Source organism: Anas platyrhynchos, chromosome 4, assembly GCF_047663525.1.
Source record: "Anas platyrhynchos isolate ZD024472 breed Pekin duck chromosome 4, IASCAAS_PekinDuck_T2T, whole genome shotgun sequence".
In the NCBI taxonomy this organism is placed as follows: Eukaryota; Metazoa; Chordata; class Aves; order Anseriformes; family Anatidae; genus Anas; species Anas platyrhynchos.
The window spans coordinates 23,807,573-23,828,959 of NC_092590.1; the positions used below are offsets into that span (position 1 = coordinate 23,807,573).

Sequence of the window (21,387 nt, forward strand, 5' to 3'; positions counted from 1 at the left end):
GGCTTCCATGCAACCAGTCAGAGCACAAGTTAAAAGGGAATTTGGTCTCAGCTTTTAAAAAGTTATATTCCATAAAGGGATGAGGGGAATGAAAGGAAGGATGACACCAGGTGAGAACATTTATAGTATTCCCAGAAACCTTATGTCCCATGCATGCTCGTACACGAAATCATCTTTCCCACATTGCTGTAGTAACTGCCCACTTTTCCAGACGCCTGGCAGCTCCAATGTCTGCATGCTAAGTACTGTGCTCATGTAAATTCATCGCACATGTGCAGCAAGTCCAATACATCAGGTGTACTATCCATGCATAATGTATCTATCTGGGACTGTCCCAGATTCTAAGATTAAAATCTAGCAACCCTAAAACAGCCTGGTTTGTAATTTACAGCCAGGGCAGTGATGCAACCATAAAGTAGTTTTACAGCATGAGAGAGAGCATCTTGCAACTTCAGGAAAATTTGGAGTAAGGCCCTCCTTGCAGCTTATTCCAGCCAGGAGAGACTTCCAGCACCTGAGTGTTGGCAGCAATAGTGGATTTCCACTCCAGGAATAGGAGAAAATACTGGGACAAATTTGCAGTAGCTGACCAAGCTTTCACCTGTGGTCTCATCCTGGAGTCTGGATAATTTTGATCTCTATATTGCCTTTGGACACGTGTAAAAAAATGAATAAATAAGAAGAAATAACAGGCAGGCTGAGGGTATGCCTTGAAATGCTGTAACGTATTTAAAGCCTTCTCTGCCCTGCAGCGCAGCAGCGCAGAATCCCAGTGGCAGTGTTGAGCTAGACCAGCCCTACCTGCTCTGCCACCAAACCCTACAGCTTTCTAGGACTAACTAACGGCCGAACCCAGCCATGCTGCAGAGCCACAACCAATTTCGAACAAAGTTACGGGCTCAGTGTGACCTGCATCGCCTCTGAGGCCTCCACCGAGCCGTACCTCAGCGGCGGCCCCTCCCACCACCCCCAGGCCGAGGCCTGCCAGCCTGGCACCCCCCTGCCCTCTGCTTACAAGGATGCTGGCGAACCCAAAATCAAGGAGGAAAAGCAAGAGCTGCCTGGCTGGAAGAAATTAGCCCTGCCTTTGCACTTTGCCCAGTCCCTGCATCTTTTGAGCCAAAGCAGGCACGGCGCTTCACTTCAGCAAAGGCCACCCGCGGCCCCAGGCTTTCGGGCACACAAGACCTGAAGCAGGTGGAGCTCAAAGAATAAAATAAAACGAAGTCTTTTGTTGGTTGGCTTCTTTAGTGTTGGGATTGTAAAGGTTCAGGGTTTGGGTTTTTCATTTTAGCATCTTATTTATTTACTTTATGAAGGAATAAAGCCAATTTCTGTCCAATTCTCCTTCATCATGAGAAACTTTTCCATCTTAAGTAAGGGCACGACAGGCACTTGGTACTCCAAAAAGCAGTACGGGCACAAAAACCCCACTGCACATCACCTGGCAGGACATGCTTTGGAGGCAGTGCTAGCCAAGTGCTTCCAGAAGCAAACCGGAGCAACTGCAGAAACCAAATAACCCACCCTCTCCAGTACAATACTAAACCCTTCAAGTATTTTATGTGACTTTTTAACTCAACACTGCTTCACAACTGGTCTTTAAGAAAGCAAACCAAAGGACCACCACAAAAATATTCTCCTATGACTGGTATTAACATAGGCTCCACACTTGCAGCAAAACTCAGGCTGATTTTCCACCTGTCTGAAAAGATGTTATCATCTAAAACGACAACTGGAAAATAAACATTTTTTTCCACAAGAAGGGTGAGGCCACCAGCCACCTCTATCCTGAATGAATGTAGGAGTTTCTGTCCCAAAAGTGTTTTGTAAAAAGAGACTAGCACACGAAATCCAGAGCAAACCAGAAAGTTGCAGCAAACAGCATGCTCAATTGCTTTTGGTTCTGCTTTTAAAATGATGTTTGACAACACAGGCTTAAAAGCAAGTGGAGAATTTGTTTCTAGAGCCAAATCACCAGGTAGCAAAGGTGCCTTGCCATGGATCCAGAGCTCTGAACTTTGGCCAAAGGCTTTGTTTTAAGTCTCAATGGGCATCTTGGTTTTTAGGGCTGGTCAGTCTCACGGCCCACTGGCATCAATGACGTGAAGATCCCAACCACACAAGGCTGGTGGATGTTTAGGAGAAAGCTAAAAGAGCATTTATTTCAGAGTAACTCTGTGTTTGGGATGCAGCTGACACAAGCCCCGGTAGGACACGGGAGGTCGGCAGCCTGTCATGGTCAAGGACCAGCACCATGACCTCATCCTCCTCCGGCACTCAGACGCAAGGAGGGGAGCTGAGAAGGGACGAGCAGACAATTAACCACTGATTCAGCCTGAATTTCAATGCTCTTTCCTTTATGAGCTCACTCATCACTTGAATCGCTTATGGAAGCTGCATAGACGCTTTTATTCCAGTACTTGACAGGCAACTCATTACCGGAGTTGGCTAACCTGAAAGAAGTGGAGACTTTCTGCTTGAGCAAGGAATAAACCTCACGAAGGTAACATGGCAGAGTCTTGGTAACACTGAAAGGCGACCGCCACCGCTCTTAAGCTAGACTGAGAACCGCTGCATGGTACCAGAAGTGCTGGGATCTTCCCTGCCCCGCAGCTACACACAGAAAATGCACACATGATGGACAAGATCACTGGTAAAGCCCTTTAAAATTAAATAAATAGCTGGAAGCTGAAAAAAAATAATTAAAAAAATCGAAAAATCCAATTTTGCCATGCCAAGCAGTACAAAAAACAACAGCAGGCTGTTTCCTGTGATCATGGAGCATACAGGAAATCCCAGGCCAAGGCTCAAGGTAGAATATACAAATTCTGGGATAGTGCAAAGGTTTTTAAAAAGGCGTATCCCATATTGTGTCCACACCATTTTCTTGCTGACACTGCTTTCCCATAGTATTGTTTTGGCTCCTCTATTTGTCATTTGAGCCTTTAAATGTTAGCTCCTTCACTGACATGACTGAAACCCATCACTTTCTCTTCAAGTCAGGTATGAAGAAATGGTTCCTTACAAGGTGATATCAGCAGTGTCTGGCATTTTACAAGATCTGGAAGAAGACACGTCCTGCCCCAAGGAGTTCACAGCCTGCTTCAGACAGAGCCAAGTCGTTTCAGATAGAATCTATGAGGCCATGCAGGCATGAGATCACTTCCTCCTTGTGATCTTCAGCTTTACATATTTATCAATTACTGCCATTTAAAAGGTTCCTTTGAAAAGGAAAAAAAAAAAAAAGGCTCTTAATGATTTTATCAGCTTTGGTATTTGGCCTTGGGACCAACACTGTATCTTTAGCTATTAAACATTCACAATTCCCTTTTTCCTCAAGTACAGGAGGAGGAACCTGGCAAACAACAAGAGAGGACAAGATGAGGAGCAATACCTTCCAGCAAAACTAGCAACTGCTCAACCAAATTGCACAATCTACAGAAGAAGTGCCACAACTGTTAGCTTAAGGATAAAAAACTTACAATCAAAACCTGTAACTTCAATTGGAACTTTTTGTTTGTATTTATAGAAAATCATGAAAAATCTGATGCTTACATATTTCTGCAATACACAAATGCAAAACGATTCCTTAGTCTTCTCCATCTACTTTCTGTTACCTGGAAGCCTAGAAAGATCTGACTACTACCTCCACATACAGCATTTGGCCAGTTGCTAAAGCTGTGGATTTTTTCTGGAGGCTTACTAAACATTTTTGCTCTTTTCCTTCACTGCTAAACGGATAGATTATGGCAAAGATTAAACTAGGCTAAACACCATTTGTTCCAACTTCCCACTTCTCTCAGATGTCAGCCTGAACTGAGCTAACAGATGATGACCAAGCAAATGAGTTACAGCCAAATTTGAGGCCCAGCACTGGCCAGTGGTAACTCCAGGAGGAGATGCTTAAACAGCACACGTCAATTCTCCCAGCCTCCAGGAAAAGCTCCAGGACAGGTCCAGCACACCTAGCGCCTGCAGACTAATCATCATTACTCCCTGAACTGCGCCAGGAAGCAGCTGTGATTCAAAAGCAGGGGGTGGTAGAGATATGTAAAGCTACCCAACACATCTGTGGTGCGTTCAATGCCATGACTACAACTGAAGGAAATGTGCCTTGGGCCAGCTTTATGCTACCCTGTGGGGTAACTCCCCAAATATTCAAATATTTTTTGCTGTGTTGAGCACTGTGGTGCAGAACTACACTGCTTATGTTACCAGAACTGACTAGGTTAGAGCTAGCACTGGCCTGCCTGTACCAAATGAAGTCATGCTTACATACTCTAGCACTCAGCATATCCTAGGCATATGCTTGGCCCTCTTAGACTTTTTTATTAGTAGTATTTATTGGAAATCTAAGCATCTGGAAACCCCTGCTGAATGGTTTATGCAAAATGGTCTCTCCCGTGCCAGAAATCTTCCATTTATAACTGACAGATAGGGTTAAACAGCCAGTAGATAAACATACGTATCTTTATTGCCCTTGAAACACATTCGTGTCAGACACATACATTAGAAACGATATATTCTTGTCTATGCTTAAAAACTAACTAGCAAATTGGGTGCTTTCAACAGGCCTACCTAAGCTGGCAACAGAACCAGCACAAACAGAAGTAAACCCCCCCTGCCCAGCAGCTCCCAGCCTGACCTACTGCAGAAAGCAAAGACATTGCAAATGACGTTTTTGCCAGAAACTTCACCCTGAACTTCTACTTTACCCACCTGGATCTCATACCTTGTAGAGAGGAACCTGTACATACCACATACACAGAGGAACCTACATTTGTCATTCCACATGGCTGACAGGCACCAGCCCACGTGACAGCTGGAATTTTCAAGGAGGGTTTAAATGGTTTTCTAAATTCCATCTGTTTTTATGGCATCTGGGTTTAGGTTTATCAGCACTGTTTTTATCAAGATGGCAACTTCTACAAAAAGTTCCTGGAGCAGGCAAGCATTTTTTGTCGTATCTGATAGACCACTGGCACTTGAACCAAGTAAGGACACATAGCTGGAACAAACAGGGATAAAAGTAGCAAGGACACATTCCAAGAACATGCTTAAAAATAGTGCTTTTCTGTCAGTGACAGCGTGTACCCATTTCTACCAAGGATCTGTTAAAAACCGTCACTGGCAATAATGAAGTTTCCTAAGGAATATGGTGTATTAGACACGAGAGCAACCATTCCAGTGGAAAATAACATGCAAGAGAAATAAGGCAGAATCCTGCATTTTTCCATCACTGCTGGAATACCTCCCCAACACGCAGATTGCACAGTCAGAAAGAATGGCTTCCCATGAACAACATCCTGCTGTGTAGGTTACAATTCTACCAGAATTAAAAGGTATCAGAAAACCGCTCTGATATTATGAAATATTAGTTTGAGAGAGGGAGAAACACTTTGACAAATGTCAGAACTTCCTGTTACTGTATTCCTAAATGAAGTGCTTCTCTCTCTCCCTTCAAATTAGTTTGTTCTGAAAGGCTGCATTAGGTGAAGCAATATTTAAGACATTTAAGCAGTCAAATTTGAAATAGAACAGCCTGATCCTGATGGAATTAAGTATTTCATCTGATCTAAAACTACTGTTTTGGGGATTTTCTTCCACATGGAATTTGACTACTTCTGAGCTCTGTTTCAAATCAGAAAACAATTTCCTTTGGATCTCACAAACCTCCACAGAATAGAGCTTCTGTCTACGAGTGAACCATATGTAGGACTTGAGTTTTACAACATGAGTGTCAACATGTGTCCTAACAAGAATATCCAGTATCATGTATTTCCTCATGTGAAACCTGAGAATCTTTTCATATTTCAAAATGAAAACTTTCATTCAGTCTGAGCAGGGCCTGAAGAAGCTGAAGCGTTTTTATTGCCTTCTTCTCTCTCTCAATCCCTGTTCTGTTAGTTTTTCTTGCAAATGCAATACTCGATTGGCTTGCATGTGTTTATAAATATGCATGTACATCTCGGAGTAGGAAAGCAGCAACACCATTACATCAGCCTGAACACCTGCACCATGCTGACTGAAGCAGGGAAGGCTGTCTATTGTTCCTCTTTCTTATTAACATCTCGCTTCCTACCCATACAAACTTTATTTCTTTGCCAGTAAGAGCCATCAAGCTGACTGGAGATGCAGGTCTTTAAGAAAGAAACAGTGAAAATATCTTAAAAATTATTCTTATAATTTTTATAATGTCATTTGCCCCAAGTGCCCATTTGTGTGGAAAACGTTTAAACTGTTTCATTAAAAAATCTCCAGTCCTAAGGGAGCTTTTAGAGTTATACACAAAACATTTTCATGCAGATTGAGGGCATTAAGCGCTTTATGCATGCAATAAAAAAAAAAAAAAAAGAGCTTGAAGAAATGTTTCAAAAAGCAAGCAGGAATATTTTAAACCCAAGACAGAGATCACATACATCACATTCATAGGGAAAACAAACTGAAAAGAAACCAAAAGGAAACAGTTTATAAACTATAGAACAGATTACTTCCAAATCCTTACTCAGCAACTAATGTAAATGACCGTCGCAATAATTTTTCTTCCAATTTAAAATGTAAACCTCAGAAAAAAACAAACTCATTCTGCACTGCAGAATTTTGCCAGTCTTTATGCTAAGCTATGTGTTTCAGCAGAACAGACAGCAAGGATCCAAGGGAGACTGCTAGGGGAGACTCTCACCACGTGTCACCCTGAAAATTCCTTGTTTCAGCAAACAGAAAACTCAGCCAGGAAATGAGATGAAGACTGCTAACCAGGACAGAGGTGGGGTAATGGCACAGCCTTCCAGCAGCAGGGGCAAAACCCCAGTCTGGTTTCAAAATGGATCTAGAGCCATTTGGGGAAAAAGCTTGTAACAGTCATTTGCAGCAGCAGCAGATGGAAGTCAGCGTCCCCAAAAGCTTGTTTCTTCCGATTTTGGCCCCTACCAGAAGGCAGCTGTGGGAAAGGCATTAGCTGGAGAGGCATCTGAATACCTGGAAGACAGGCTACAAAGGAGCAAGCATTAAGACAAACCCCCGAGGGGCAGTAGGATTGCTTTGGAAATGTTTATTTTTCATTTCAAATCTTGATTCTGACTTGATAAAGAGGAGCCCCGAGCAAAGGAACCGGAATGGTGATAGTCTGGAACATGATTTCATCTTCCCCACCTCACGAATCACCTATCAGCTCAGGAGGAAACCGTAAAGCTTAGCAGCCCGGGCTTGCTGCTGGAGGAACGCAATCCCACCGGGAGAATGTGGAGCTAGCAGGGTTTGTCTGGTCAGGCTGGGATCTGCTGCAAGGCTGTGAGTGAGTGAGGCAGGAGGCTCGGGAGCAGACAGCGTACTGCTGCAAATAAGATTTGGAGTGTCACACCAAGCATTTCTGACAGCCAGCCCTCAGTTATTTCCCACTTGGATGTCCAAGGGATCAGAAAGGGTAACATTTCTGTTAGTGAGCTAGAAAACACTCCATGGCACCCATCTCTAATGAATACAGAAACATTCTGAGAAAAACAGGGTTTGGTTGCTGCACTGCAAAACCTCCACAACTGCCCTAAAAATCTGCCATGCTTTTGCCTTACAGTTCAGCAACACTCAAGGCCCATGAACAGCTGCTATTTTTCTGCTGCTAGTGAGCGTACAGAATAGCAATAATAAATAAGTGCTGTGAGAAGGATCCAAGTGGTGGAGAGGGTCTTGAACCCTGGACATAACAGTTGGGCATTAGTCTGCTATCTCTGTGACCATATGCCTGAGCTCGGTGGTCAAGAATATTGATTATTTGTGAGTGTCTTGTATTGGAGCCCAGATCCTTCCTAGGATCATTTACTATTAATTACCTATTAGCAACACGAAACAAGAAAGTCCCATGACAGCCTCACTACCTCTCACAACGATGAGCACCTGACAGCAGCTGATTTCAATGGATTAATGATGGACAGTGTCTCACAAAACAAGGTAGACATACCACAGGGAATGTCCCCATGCCTCTGTTGTACTGGATGCATCATTCTTGTAACAGTCAGGGCTATTCATTAACCAGCTACTAGCTGAAAAAAACAAAACGTCTGTTAAAAAGCAGCACCGACTTCTTGGAAGTGCAGTTAAAGTAAGACACAGCAAAACTTTTACGAATTTTGAAAGAATTTTAGCCAGAAACTTCATCCTGAACTTCTTCTTTATCTAACTGGATCTCATACCTTGCAGGAAGCTTCCACAAAAATCCAGCAGATGAGCATGTGGGAAAAAAAAAAAAAAGAAAGGAAAGAAAGAAAATGATGAATTTCCAGGAATACCACAAATGAAGCCATGCAGCCTGTTCAGAAGAGAATCTCTCAGCTCAGGAATTAATTTTGTGCTGCCTTCTATTTACAAACCCCAAGGATGTCCACAAAACTGTATGGGTGAAAGTCGTATTTTAAATGTGTTTATAATTATGCTTGAATGAGGAGCTGCTTGTGGAGTCATTCATGCAAGCTATTTCCATTTGTTAAAGCCATTACCCTGATTCTTTGACTACTCCCCCCGCACCCCCTTGAAAAGAAAAATAACAAAACAAAGAATAATTTAAATGTTTGGATGTGACAAATGCCAGACCCCAAAACACAGATTTAAATGTGCTCGAACAATGCACTTAAAACTCTCATCACCTTACCCCTTCAAATAAACTTCCTGAGCTCATTCAAAACGCAAGCACGTTAAACTTGCAAACCTGGGAAGAAATTTCTAGCCCTCGTAAAAAGATAATGAATCACAACGTTAACTTTTTGCTTTCAAGAAGACTCTCAATTGTTGCTTCAGTGATCTTGCTTTCAGCCTCACCCTGTCCCAATCCTGGCGTGCTCCGCTCCAGAACACACACAGAGATCAGAAAGGGTTTGCTTGAGATTCAGAAAGAAGATAAAAAGTCCTGGTGATGAGAAGTGTTCAGTATCAGGCTTGAAAGGATGGGAGGGAGGCTGGGGGGGGGCTGACTGGGGGGAGCAAAAGAGCACACATATAGTGAGAAAGGGGAAACTCTTCCAGAGAGGTGGAATGGGGGAGAGCTCTAATGAGTTAAAAAGGGGAAAAAAGAAGCAAACCATCAGTTTTCAAATTGCAGCCTCAGCAGACACTGTCTTGCAGAAGACCACTTGAACCATTTGTTCCTGCAATGTCTGCCTGCTCTCCTTTCTCCACAGCTTCACCCAGGTCTGTCCAGCAGCAGGGCAGACCTCGCTCTGCAGGCGGAGTGACACCCAAAAGGACACCCTAGACTTCTTCCGAGCCCCAAGGATGAGGAGCAAAAGCGGTCATCTTTACATCACCGGAGAACATCTTGGGAGATGTTCACATCTTGGGAGATGTTCTCCGGTGATGTAAATGACCAGTAAAGAAGGACTGACCCTCCCCACTGAGCAGGCTGCACATCCAGGACGAATTTTCCGAGCACCCAGGTGAAGGCAGACCTGGCTCACAGGCTCAGGGGGAGGCAGCCCTGGGAGCAGGGTGGCACCCACAGCCTTCAGATGGCACCCAGCACTTCCACCAGGAGACAAACTGGTGCCACCACGAGGGATTGCTACCCAGGTGGCTGCACAAGTCAGCAGTTCCCTCATCTCATCCCCACGACCTGCTACCCAAGAAGGATTCCCAAGAACTCACTTTCTCGTTAGTCTCTCTCTCTCTCCATTCTCAGGATGTAATTAAGGTTCAAAGTGAAGAAAGAAGGGGAACCAGCTCCGTGTTAGCGATTAGCTCAACATCCTGTTAATATCCAGTCGTAATCTCTCCCAGTCTAGGCATGCATCACCTGAGAAGGCTTCATGGAGAAGAAGCTCAAGGCATTTTACGAGACCCTGAACAGATTAATTTTCCAGTGGTTGCCTCAATGGGTTACCAATCTCTTCCATTTCTTGGTGTACATTCGGTTACACAGGCAACAAATAACACCTCCTGTAAATGCATAGCCAGCTATTACGCTTTACCTCCATAAACCCTATCCTTCCCATACCAAGGCCTGCATCCCCCGCATATGAGGACTATGATCTCCATGAGAAATGAGAAGCCCCGTTCTCCCATGAACTAGGACGTCCTTCATTTTACACAGTTAAAGCACAATACAGCTGAGAATGACCTCAAAAGCCTTATTCCATCGCTGTTTTTTTTTAACTTCAGTTGTTTGGCTTGCTAACAAACCAAGCTGGTTTCACAGTCCATGGGTGTGAGTGCTCAGAAAAGAAGCAGGAGATCAGAAGTTATAGTCACAGCTTTTAGCAAGATCTCAAAGTTCCCCCAAACCCCACAAAACAAGCATCACTTACGTACTAATCACCTACCACAGCGATCCTTACCGAACATGCCCCACAACAGCAACGGCGTGCCACCTTCCCTGCCGCACTGCTCAGCCAAGTCAAGCTGACGAGCGAGAATATGGTACCCTACATTCCCATTTTTTACCTTTTCCCAGCCTCAGCGATGACAGGCAGCAGGCCTGAAACCCAGCACCTTTTGGAGAGCCCCCCAGGTGAACACTGCCGAGTCTCCTTGCCCCGCAGACATCACGGTGGGCTTCACCAGCCTCTCTGGTGGGACAGTGCTGGCTGCCCTGGGAGGCTACGGGATATGGAAGCAGGCAGGCAGTTTTGCCTTTAGCATTCCCAATGTCTTGAGAAAACAGAGAGGTTAACATTAAACCACTAGAGTGAAGCGACCTAAAAGCTAAAAAATATACTGCATGCTTGCTGCTGACATAGGGCTACTCACTTCAGAGCGGAGGGGCCAGGTCTGTCTTACTGGCACCTTACTCACCTTGCACACACAGGTCCCCACTGCTGGACGGTGGGTAAATGACAGAAGGTTGGGAATCATTCCCACCTCTTTTTTCTTGTTACTATTTTTAAAACAAAAATCTATTCGCTTTATGCATCATTTCTGGAGGTTGTTTTTAACTCAGCTGTTCTGCACACAGCGACAAGGACGGGAAAGGTAACGGCTTTGCTGCAAAAAAGGGCACAGAAGCTCCCAGAAGTGATTTATTCCACACTCCCTCAATTCCAAAGTGAGGGCTCTTGTAAACTATAGCGAGTAATGCGACTTCTTTGCTGCACTATTCTTTCACTGACAGAATTTACTGACAGTATAAAACGCAGAAGAATGCACATATTTTTCATCCCCTTTCTCTTACAGGACTCTCCGAGTAGATTGTTTAGATCCTAAGTCTTCAAGGCACGTACTATCCTTTATTTTCTGTGCCCAGCACAATGGGTAGCCCTTAGCCACAACTGCAACGCAAATAAAAAATGGTAAGAATAAATCAGAATCTTCTCTTCAGCTGCACACCACACACATGGAGCTTGGTGAAGTGTTCCTGCTTGCAGAGTTAGGATCTGAACTTCCAGTCATGGCAGGTCACTGCCAGTACAACGGGAGAGAGCTGGGCTGGGTTGGACTGGGACACAAAGGAAGGCCAAGTCCAGGACTTACCCAGCAGAGGTCAGGCTAAACCCAAATTTTGCCACCACGAAATTGTCTTCAGTCTTTCTTTCCGCGCCATTTCCCCTCCCAATCATCCAACAAGTATTTTTACAACGTGATGGATACCTACATGGTACTGTGAAAAGTTTACTTAAAACAATAAGGCTCCAGTCAGTTGGCCAAAATACTCCCCCAAAAGACTGAGACAAAACAAAATATCTGACTCAGTATTTAAATATCTCAATACTACCCTTGGGCAAAACTGTTGATGTATTAATTTACTGAAATAATAATAAAATTTCATTGTAGCAGTATCAATAAAACATTATACTCCATCTCCAAGAACATATCAACTGCATTTTGCTCAGAGAAATGAAGTATAGTAAATGCTCATAAAAATATATATTTATGAGTATTCATAATGAAAATATTCACAGGGAAATCAGGAAGGTTCTCGATGTTTGTCAACTATCCAGAACCAAAGCAATGGCATCACAAATATGATTTATCCCACAGTCCAAAGAGCAAAAGACAGACAGAAAATACTTAAGATGGAAAATACAAGACATAGAGACAGAATAAAGCAAGCCTGCATAGCGTGCTCATATGCATGACAAAGAACCTATATAGGCCCCCACAGCTTTCACTTGAAATTGTAAAAACAGTACAAAAATCTAACAAAGCACGTGCAGTGCTCAGTACCATGGTATGCAAAGGTGAAATAAACTACAGAACATAATACAATATACTACATAATACATATACAATATACTACAGAACAAAATACAGAACAAAAAAGCACAGAAAGGATTAAAAACAAACAACAAACAAAACCACAAAAACCTGCTGAATCACAACCAGAAACACGTGCATGTCTGTGTGTTTGTGATATATATGCATGAAGTGCATTACCAGCTCAATAAGCTTTTCTCGTACAGACAGCATAAATGTTGGGGGTGTGAGGGTCTGAGTAGGTGAGAGAGACTTCAGCACAGGTAAGATGTTTGGTTACGATGCTTTCTTTTTCCAATGGTCTGCCTTCCTGGGGCTTGCGCACTGTCCTCTGAAGGCATCCCTACACTGCCTTCCCAGTCTCTGCAGAAAGGACCATTTCCCTTGGGCAGGTGGCAGCTGCCACTCTGCTCCTCTTACTCCACATTAAGGGAAACATCCAGTCTGAACGTTCCCAGTGACTATATTCAGAGCACAACTAGATCTGTTTTGCAACCTACCTGTACTGATATTTACACTTTCACTGAAGGCTGCTTTCAAGTGTTGGCTCTGCACACAGTCAAAAAGAAAACTGCCTGCTTCCTGGCAAAATGTACGTCGTAATACAGAGTTCCAAAATCAGTGATGCAGCACTATATAGATAAAATTATTCACATCCTTGTAGTACATTCACAAACTATTCAGCTCTGAATAAGGGAGAGAAACATGTAAAAGATGCTGTAGGGATGCCAGAAAGAGTTACTTTCTAAATGACACCTCCCCTGAATGCGGCTTCTTGAACATGCAATTCCTGCCAGGACAGAAACAACAACATGTGAAATTCTAAAGAAATAAATATTACATTTATTAGTCCAGCAACAGTTTGAATTGAGGACAGAATGAAATTCAAAATGAGCTGTGACACGGGTAGCAAACTTTGCTGTTTCCCTTTAAATACCTTTTCTGCCAAGCAATTACCAATTGCAGTGATTGAAAAAGCTGGGGGCAGTCTCCTGCATGACCTGAAAACCATCTACTGAAACTTGGGATGCAGTCAAAAGGGAGACATAATTCAAGACACGAAAACAAGACAGACACCACCGCTGCTCCTCCAGACACGGCCCATTCATCTGGACATCCAGCAGACAATTTTGCTTCTGTCTGCAATGCCAGCCACCCTTGTTCCATCTCCCGATAGTGATTAATCACTCTTCAGCAGAGCAATTCATCCAAACCTTGGAAACAGAAAGACACTGTGGGAATCTTACGCTTCTGAGTGCTTTCCTCTACCGGTGAAAATGAAAAGTCACGAGGAATCTGAAGATAGTATTTCTGATTGTAGAGACTAAAAAGAAAAAGCATCTTCATATTAGCCACTTAGCTGCCGTTGAACACTTATCATATGGTGTATACAGTTCAGTGAAAGTTTCTTTGATGGAAGTGAAACATCCTTCAAAACCAAACATGAAACACACACATTGTACAAGCAGCACTGCATTCTGTGGTGATGTGTGCTGATATTCCAGCTCTGCCTTGGCTGCGCTTTGCCAGCTGCAGAGCTGCCTTCTTACCTCCTGCTTTTCCATTCTGGAACCCACGGCACTGCTGCTCCCACCACTTCATCTTCCTCCACGCACTTTGTGACAGTTCTCCTTAAAAACTAGCCACAAAGTAAGCTTGATTTATACGGCCAAATTACCTCACTTATATGAAAGCAGCCACCAAGCTTGCCTCAGTAAATTAAATTTACAATAATAATAAAGTAATGAGAACCATTCTCTTGGGCACATCTGAAATCCGGTGCTAGCTGTGATATACAGCCTGGCTCACTCTGGTACAGCTCCATCCCAGGAGGCAAACTGCACAAGATTTGTGAGCAGGTTTGTGTTTTTTTTTCTTCCTTCTGTTTATTCTTGCTCATGTCACTGCATAGTCAGAGTTTTTCCATCCACTGGATGCAAATCTAGACAAAAAATGAGTAAGGTAATAGCCAAGTGTTGTGTAATTAAGAAAACTAATATTTTTGCCATTAAAGCAAAAATGGTATAAAGCATGCCGAGATGAATTGAACGGGCTTGTAGGTAGGGTCATTAATGACACAAATGAGTGGGCCTTAAATTAGGGGTACAGTTTATTTTAGCATGGGCTTCACAAGCTTTTGCCAAAGGCTCTTTTGTGTTTTGCATGTACTATGCTCCAACTAAATTTCCAGAATAGCTTTTGGTTTGGTTTAAATAGCATTGTTTGTGCACAAATACTCCAATCCACTTGAGAGGACTGGCTTGTATTCACCTGAGGTGCAAGTTGGAGTACCATCTCCAGAGATCCCTTCCACCCTAAGATTTCCTATGGTCTTAACGCTCCGGTACGTAGATATTCAATCGGCTGCCAAATTGCACAAACTACTGTGCAACACTGGAGGCAGGGTCTGGAATCCAATATTGAAAACGCGTGTCCCTTCTCAAGCCACATTTCTAATGCAAATCATGCAGCAGTCAACACGATCAATACCAGGTCTTGGGGTTGCAAACTTGGACATACCTGGATCCTGTGACTCGCACCATCCCCTTGGGTGTGCTAGCGACAGCGGCACAATTAAGCAAATGTGCAGAATCTAGGCCTCAATGCTATCACTTGTGTCTGTCTTTTGAACAGAATATTTATTAGGAAAACTTCACAGTCAAATCTAAGTAGAGTCCGTGTTACCGTTGCTAATGCATCTTTAGATTTTGCTGATGATGCTATGGGTTTTGTGCAAGTTTAGGATTTTTTCATTTGTTTTGTTGGCAGGACCAGGGAAGTCCACGGCTGAGACTGGTGGAGAGACAGCGTTCCCAAGGACTGTACAATAGAGCAGTGTTTCCTAAAGTAGGTTATGTGAAGGACAAGCAGAAAGGCACAAGAGGGAGGGGTGATGGTGGAGAGTATAGATGATGTCATCCTTAGGATGAGCACATCTTCAAAAATATATGGCAAGAAATTATTTTCTGAATGAGAGCTCTGCTTCCTAAAGCTGGGACAATCCAGATCGATCCCAGCGCCCCTTTGTTTAACAGAATCCCGTCAACAAACTAGTGCTGGAAACGTGGACAACCTGGTTATAACGGGCCACGTGCTTAGCCTTTGTCTTAAGCCTATGCCCAGATGACCCATTTTGCGCATTTCAACCAAGAATAAAGTGACCTCATTCTCAAAAGTGCTGAGCACCAGCTGTTCCCATTGTGCTCACAAGCCCCACTATAGGTTCCTGTTTTGAAATTCTTGTCCTCAAAAGAATTTCGAGGCAACGGAGTGATTATATGTTCTTCTACTTGCCATATGCCTATTTATTTTAGTTCAGATATAAAAGTCTGAATCAGCTACTTTAAAATCCTGAAGACCCAAATTAGAACAAGTACTCTTGCCACTGGAACAGAAGTGCACATAAGTGAGCCGCGTGATCCTTAAAGAATGTTTTTTTGCAGAGAATGATGACTAGATTGAAGGTCACAGTATTGCGACCTTAATGCTTAGTTTCTTTTTTCTCTTCCTTCTTTTTAGTGAATGGGTTAAGAATGGGGGAAAGCTATCATCCCAGATCATTTAACACTTGACTTGATATCACTGGGATGAAGTTTCTTGGCTACCTGCTATACAAAGCTAGGTAAACAAATTCAAGATTATTTTAATACAGTTGCTAGCTAACAATTTTACACAACAAACCTGTATTTGCCTCTAAATAGTTTTTAAACCATTACTTCAGTGTATCGCTGTCACCTTGGAAGCTGATATATCACATTGCTTGTGCAAAAACCACACGATTACATTATCTCCCCACCCAGCACTAAGGCTACAGATTAGTGAAAATGACCAAAACAAGCTACCCACCAATAACAAAACACGCCATGCCAACAGCTCAAACGTCACAGGAACCCTAAAATTGCAGGCAAAGCACACAATGAGAGGTAAGAGCTTTATTTTAATAACTCACAACACAGCCATTCACCATGAGGACACCGATGGTCCTGAGATGTCTGGGGAAGTTTGAGGTAACACCTCAAGGTATCAGTGAAAATAAATAAAAATCCAGTCTCTCTTAGTGACACCGCCTTCTAAACACGGCTTATTTTCTTAATGTGAGGAATGTATATCAATGACATTTTGAGGGTAGGAAAAAAAACATAAAACCTGCAGAAGCACAACTTACAAATCCCCTGATACTACAGTACACTTGGCTTAGGGTCCCTGAAATAGTTGTCTACTCTCCCTTAAAGGCTGTTGCTCCAAGTACCTGAACTCAGCTCCTTCCAGGCAGACACATTCCTCTTCACACAACTGATGCTAAGCTGTTTCTCTCAAGAACCAGATGCACAATCGGAATTTCTGAAATACCATATTGTTCCTGAAGTCTGCTTGACCAATGCCTGAAGAGGTAAGGCTGGATGGGTAGTAAAAATCACAACATGGAAGCTGTGAAAGTACTACTAGACATGGAAGGAGGTGTTAAGCAATGCACCACCACAAGCACATCAGTACCACCAAGCTGCTGGGTTCCTTGCTTCATCAGTCATGAAGGAGTACCTGCTTTTTTGGCTTCACTAGTCTCAGCAGAGAGTAAAATCAGGAATTGTGGTATCTATCTTTCTACTTATTTCCAACTGCAATATGGGAAGTGAAATGGAAGAGTGGAAGAGAGCAAGAGGGAACGGAGAAGAAAACTTAATCTCTGATTAAATCAAGATGACAAAAACAGGAATGCTGGATTTGAAATTAATAAAAAAACAACCCCCACACTTAAAAGCATGTGCACTTACAGTTAGGACCTTAAAAACACCTTTACTTGTTCCTTACAGCTGTTGTTTTGAGAACCATCAGAAAGTGCATCCCACCTTTGGCCTCCAAAGCTAGACTGTGTTATTTCTGAGGTTTACTTTGCTGGGAGCCATGGAGCATTTGCTAATTCCAGATGAAGAGCTGGCTGGTCTATCCTAAGAAAAGCTATATATCCGCTATTAATTGGTTCCCTAATGTCATTAATTCCTCCACGTAAACTATAGCTACAATCACAATAGGGACTATAAGTATAGAGACTATATATATATATATATATATATATATATAATATTATATAATATATATATATAAGATATATAATAGAGACTATAACTATAACTATGTTTTCTAGATCTCTAAGAAGAAGCCATGCCTTGTTAGATCCTCACTGTAGCTCCGAGCTGGTTTCAGGCAGCTTTGACAGTATACAGCACAGCAGGAGCCAAGACACATCCAGCAAATTAACTCACGCTGCTTTCACAGGAGCTCGGTCAGACAGGCTTGGTGGCAGGCCATCGGCTCCTCACGCAAGGGGTCTCCCAAGTTTTTCCCACTTTGCCCCCGGCCACAGCCCGCTGGGGATAGGAAAGGGGTGACAAGAGGGAGCACAGGATTTACCCTCATATGATACTTATATGACTTTATTATTTATACCCACATTTATATTATTATGGACCTCCAAGAATGACTACATTGAGATACACATCAGCTGGCAAACGTTGTGCCAATTTTCAAGAAGGGCAAGAAAGAAGACCCTGGCAATTACAGGCCTGTCAGTCTCACGTCAGTGCCTGGTAAAATTATGGAGAAGATGATCCTTGAAGTTATTGAGGTGCACCTGGGGGCCAACACAGTCACTGGTCCCAGCCAACATGGGTTCATGAGGGGTAGGTCCTGCCTAACAAATCTGATTTCCTTTTATGATAAGATCACCCGTCTAGTTGATCAAGGGAAACCAGCTGATGTGATCTTTTTGGACTTCAGCAAGGCTTTTGACACAGTTTCACATAGGATCCTACTGGACAAAATGTCCGGCATACAGCTTAACAAAAACATCACACGATGGGTGAGCAATTGGCTGATGGGCAGGGCTCAAAGGGTTGTGGTAAATGGGGCCACATCAGGCTGGTGAATGGTCACTAGTGGGGTCCCTCAAGGGTCCATTTTAGGGCCAGTCCTCTTCAATGTCTTTATACATGATTTGGATGTAGGACTAGAAGGTGTTCTGAGCAAATTTGCTGACAACACCAAACTTGGAGGAGTTGTGGACTCGAATGAGGGTGGAAAGGCCTTGCAGAGGGATCTGGATAGGTTGGAGAGCTGGGCTATCACCAACCGCATGAAGTTCAATAAGAGCAAGTGCCGGGTCCTGCACCTGGGACGGGGAAACCCTGGCTATACGTACAGACTGGGCAACGAGACGCTGGAGAGCAGCCCCGCAGAGAGGGATCTGGGGGTTATGCCTGACAGCAAGCTGAATATGAGCCAGCAGTGGAGGCAGCCAGGAGGGCCAACCGTATCCTGGGGTGCATCAAGCACAGCACTGCTGGTCGGTCGAGGGAGGTGATTGTCCTGCTCTGTGCTGGTGCGGCCTCACCTCGAGCACTGTGTGCAGTTCTGGGCACCACAGCACAAGAAGGACATTAAACTGATGGAGAGTGTCCAGAGCAGGGCGACGGAGATGGTGAAGGGCCTAGAGGGGAAGATGTATGAGGAGTGGCTGAGGGCACTGGGCCTGTTCAGCCTGGAGAAGAGGAGGCTGAGGGGAGACCTCATAGCAGTGTACAACTTCCTTGTGAGGAGGAGTGGAGAGGCAGGTGACCTATTCTCTGTAAACACCAGTGACAGGACCCACGGGAATGGTGTTAAACTGAGGCAGGGGAAGTTTAGGCTGGACATCAGAAAAAGGTTCTTCACCAAGAGGGTGGTTGCACACTGGAACAGGCTCCCCAGGGAAGTAGTCACTGCACCAAGCCTGTCTGAATTTAAGAAGCGATTGGACTGTGCACTTAGTAACATGATCTGAACTTTTGGGCAGACCTGTATGGTGCCAGTAGCTGGACTTGATGATCCTTATGGGTCCCTTCCAGCTCGGGATATTCTCTGCCTCTGTAACTCTACATGCTAGAAAGAAGGTATATATGCAGCTATGAACATCACCTCCTTGCAATTAAAGTCATTAGACTTTGGCTCTTTCCTTGTGACTACATTATTTTTATGTCTTCAGAGATAAAAGTAGTCAGGCCAAAAAAATTACCCCAAACGCTCATGCATCAAACCCAGCTGCTTAGCATATTTCATTACCACACTGACTTCAAAAATACTGAGCAATTTAAACCTGCAAGCCACTTGGCTTTAGCGAGAGATAAGTGCCTGAGATAAGAGAGGTGTAATTGTTCAATGTAATGCTGCAGCGTGTTTTATATAAACATTTGCTAACACTGCACTTCGTGTATTTTGTTTCAGAGTTGTGAAATTCTGATGAATACTCCGTCATTTTTTGTGGTACATTCCATTATTTTTTCCAAGTCCAGGGTTCCACTTGATGCTGAATTAAATAAATCACCCTTCCCTCAAAGCACCAGTGGGGCAGTTATGCTTTGCAACAGAGACAACAGCCTACAGGCTTCTGGGAGTTACCCAGCTTACACCTTCTCACTGCTGAGAAGACAGGGGAAATCTTCAACAATTTGTTCCTGAAGAGCTCTGAAATTGGGATTAACAAGATAAACCTTTTGCTCGTAACAAAATGATCTGGGTGTAGCCTAACACGGTATTTTTTCCATAATCTAACTATTAAGTAAATTAAATGCTCTGAAGTTAGGGCCCCTGTATGTTTCCTGGATACTTTTTTAAGGGGCCTGGTTTCACGGTGTTGTCTCTCAGCCCCGTGCTATCAGCTCTTCCACCCCTGACTCTTCAATCTCTTGGACAATACCATGCAAAGGTCTTCTGTCCCCACAACTCTCAGTGACCTATCACAAGATCTCCCGAGGAAATGACTGAAGCCAAAGCTCAGCCAAGCAAGGAGACATCAGAGCACCCACAAGGGAGGGAAGCTTTATGAAAGAAAGCCACAGGAAGCAGGGCTTCAGAAGCTCCACAGCTCACAAAAACTTCCTCGTTTTCTTGACCTCAATAGCTACTTGTGAATAACTGCTGGGGGTAGCCCCGCAGCCTCTACTTGGAGAGGTCTCCCTTTGAACACCAGAGTTTACCGCCTCCTTCCAGACCTGGAATTACTCTCGCTTCTCCTAAGTGTCAGGCTCTGGTCCAACTCCCTGCCTTCCAAACCATTGGTAAAATCAAAGGGAGAGACTGCCACAGGGAGATGGTGGCAAAGGACAGCTCAGCATAAGAGAGAATGGTAAATTCTGATGTCACACCATAGCATGATCTAGCAAGGCGTGACATCTTGCCACAAAATCTGTCTTCTTACCCCAGGTTCAGAACTGCTTGCACGACTCAGCAAGAGCCACGTGAGGCTCCAGTTCTCCTTCCCCTTCCCTAACCTACATAACTTTGACAAAAGTACCCCGGAGTCTTCGTCTTCACCTCCACCTGAGCACCAAGAGCTCTGGTCCCCTAGCGAGATTACCAGCCTCCAGCTGCATGCAGGACCAGGCTAAGCCCACCGCTTTCACACCACCACCAATGAAGAAATGATTACACAGTGCTGATCCCTTGCCCGCCCTGACCCTTTGAGAGTCACCTAGTGAAGCTCAATTTGTTGCCTGCCTTTCTGTCTGAAGAAACTATTCTCCTGTTGGCCAGAAATGGGCTGAAGGTCCTTCCTTTTGCTCTTATGCTAAAATAAACTAGTAACAACTCAGTTAACATCGGCAGAATCGCACTCATAGGTAACAAAGAATCAGGGCCCATGACCTATCAGGTCATTTTCAGTGATCCTATAATTAGGAAAGCCAAATTAAAGATTTAACATTCGACCTTTGCTGTTGCTTCTAGGTTAGCTAACACAGATTAAAAGTACATAATTTTTTCAAGAGTTCATAAAACACAGGTTTTACTTCCCGTAAGGAACATTTGACATGTTGTTGTTATTGTGCACTAGAATTTAAAATGCTAAACTTTTTAATATGTAATACTAATTTCAGACTCTAAATCATCTGCATGGGAGTTACTCGGTGTATTCTGCCTAAGAACACACTTGAAAGAGATTAGATCACAGGCTGGAGTGAACAAAAAACAATCTCACGAGAACCTGAGTGGTACAGTGGTGGTTAGCAACACTCCTGCAAAGCAAACAAGAAGTGACAGATTCTAAGATTGCTGAGACCGAATTCTTATTTTTTTAAAACTATTTCCTTAAATTTCATCACTTTTCTGTCACTTTTACTGTTTTGCATCCTACATATTTTCTACCATTTGCATTGTTTTTCCAGTGTTTGTATTTTGGTC

General features: G+C 43.6%; 1 protein-coding gene across 7 annotated transcripts in view; it reads right to left on the reverse strand.

Moving 5' to 3' along the window:
- Nucleotides 1-21,387, reverse strand: part of STOX2 (storkhead box 2) — a 132,097-nt gene that overhangs the window by 33,461 nt on the left and 77,249 nt on the right. The window contains exon 1 of one of the 7 annotated variants that reach the window (XM_038178162.2): nt 7,958-8,015. The exons of the other annotated variants lie outside the window; for them this stretch is intronic. Coding sequence (XP_038034090.1) covers nt 7,958-8,000 — 43 coding nt within the window. The 5' untranslated portion in view covers nt 8,001-8,015. Of the gene's footprint in view, nt 1-7,957; nt 8,016-21,387 lie in introns of those variants that run through there. 7 annotated transcript variants of the gene reach the window in all.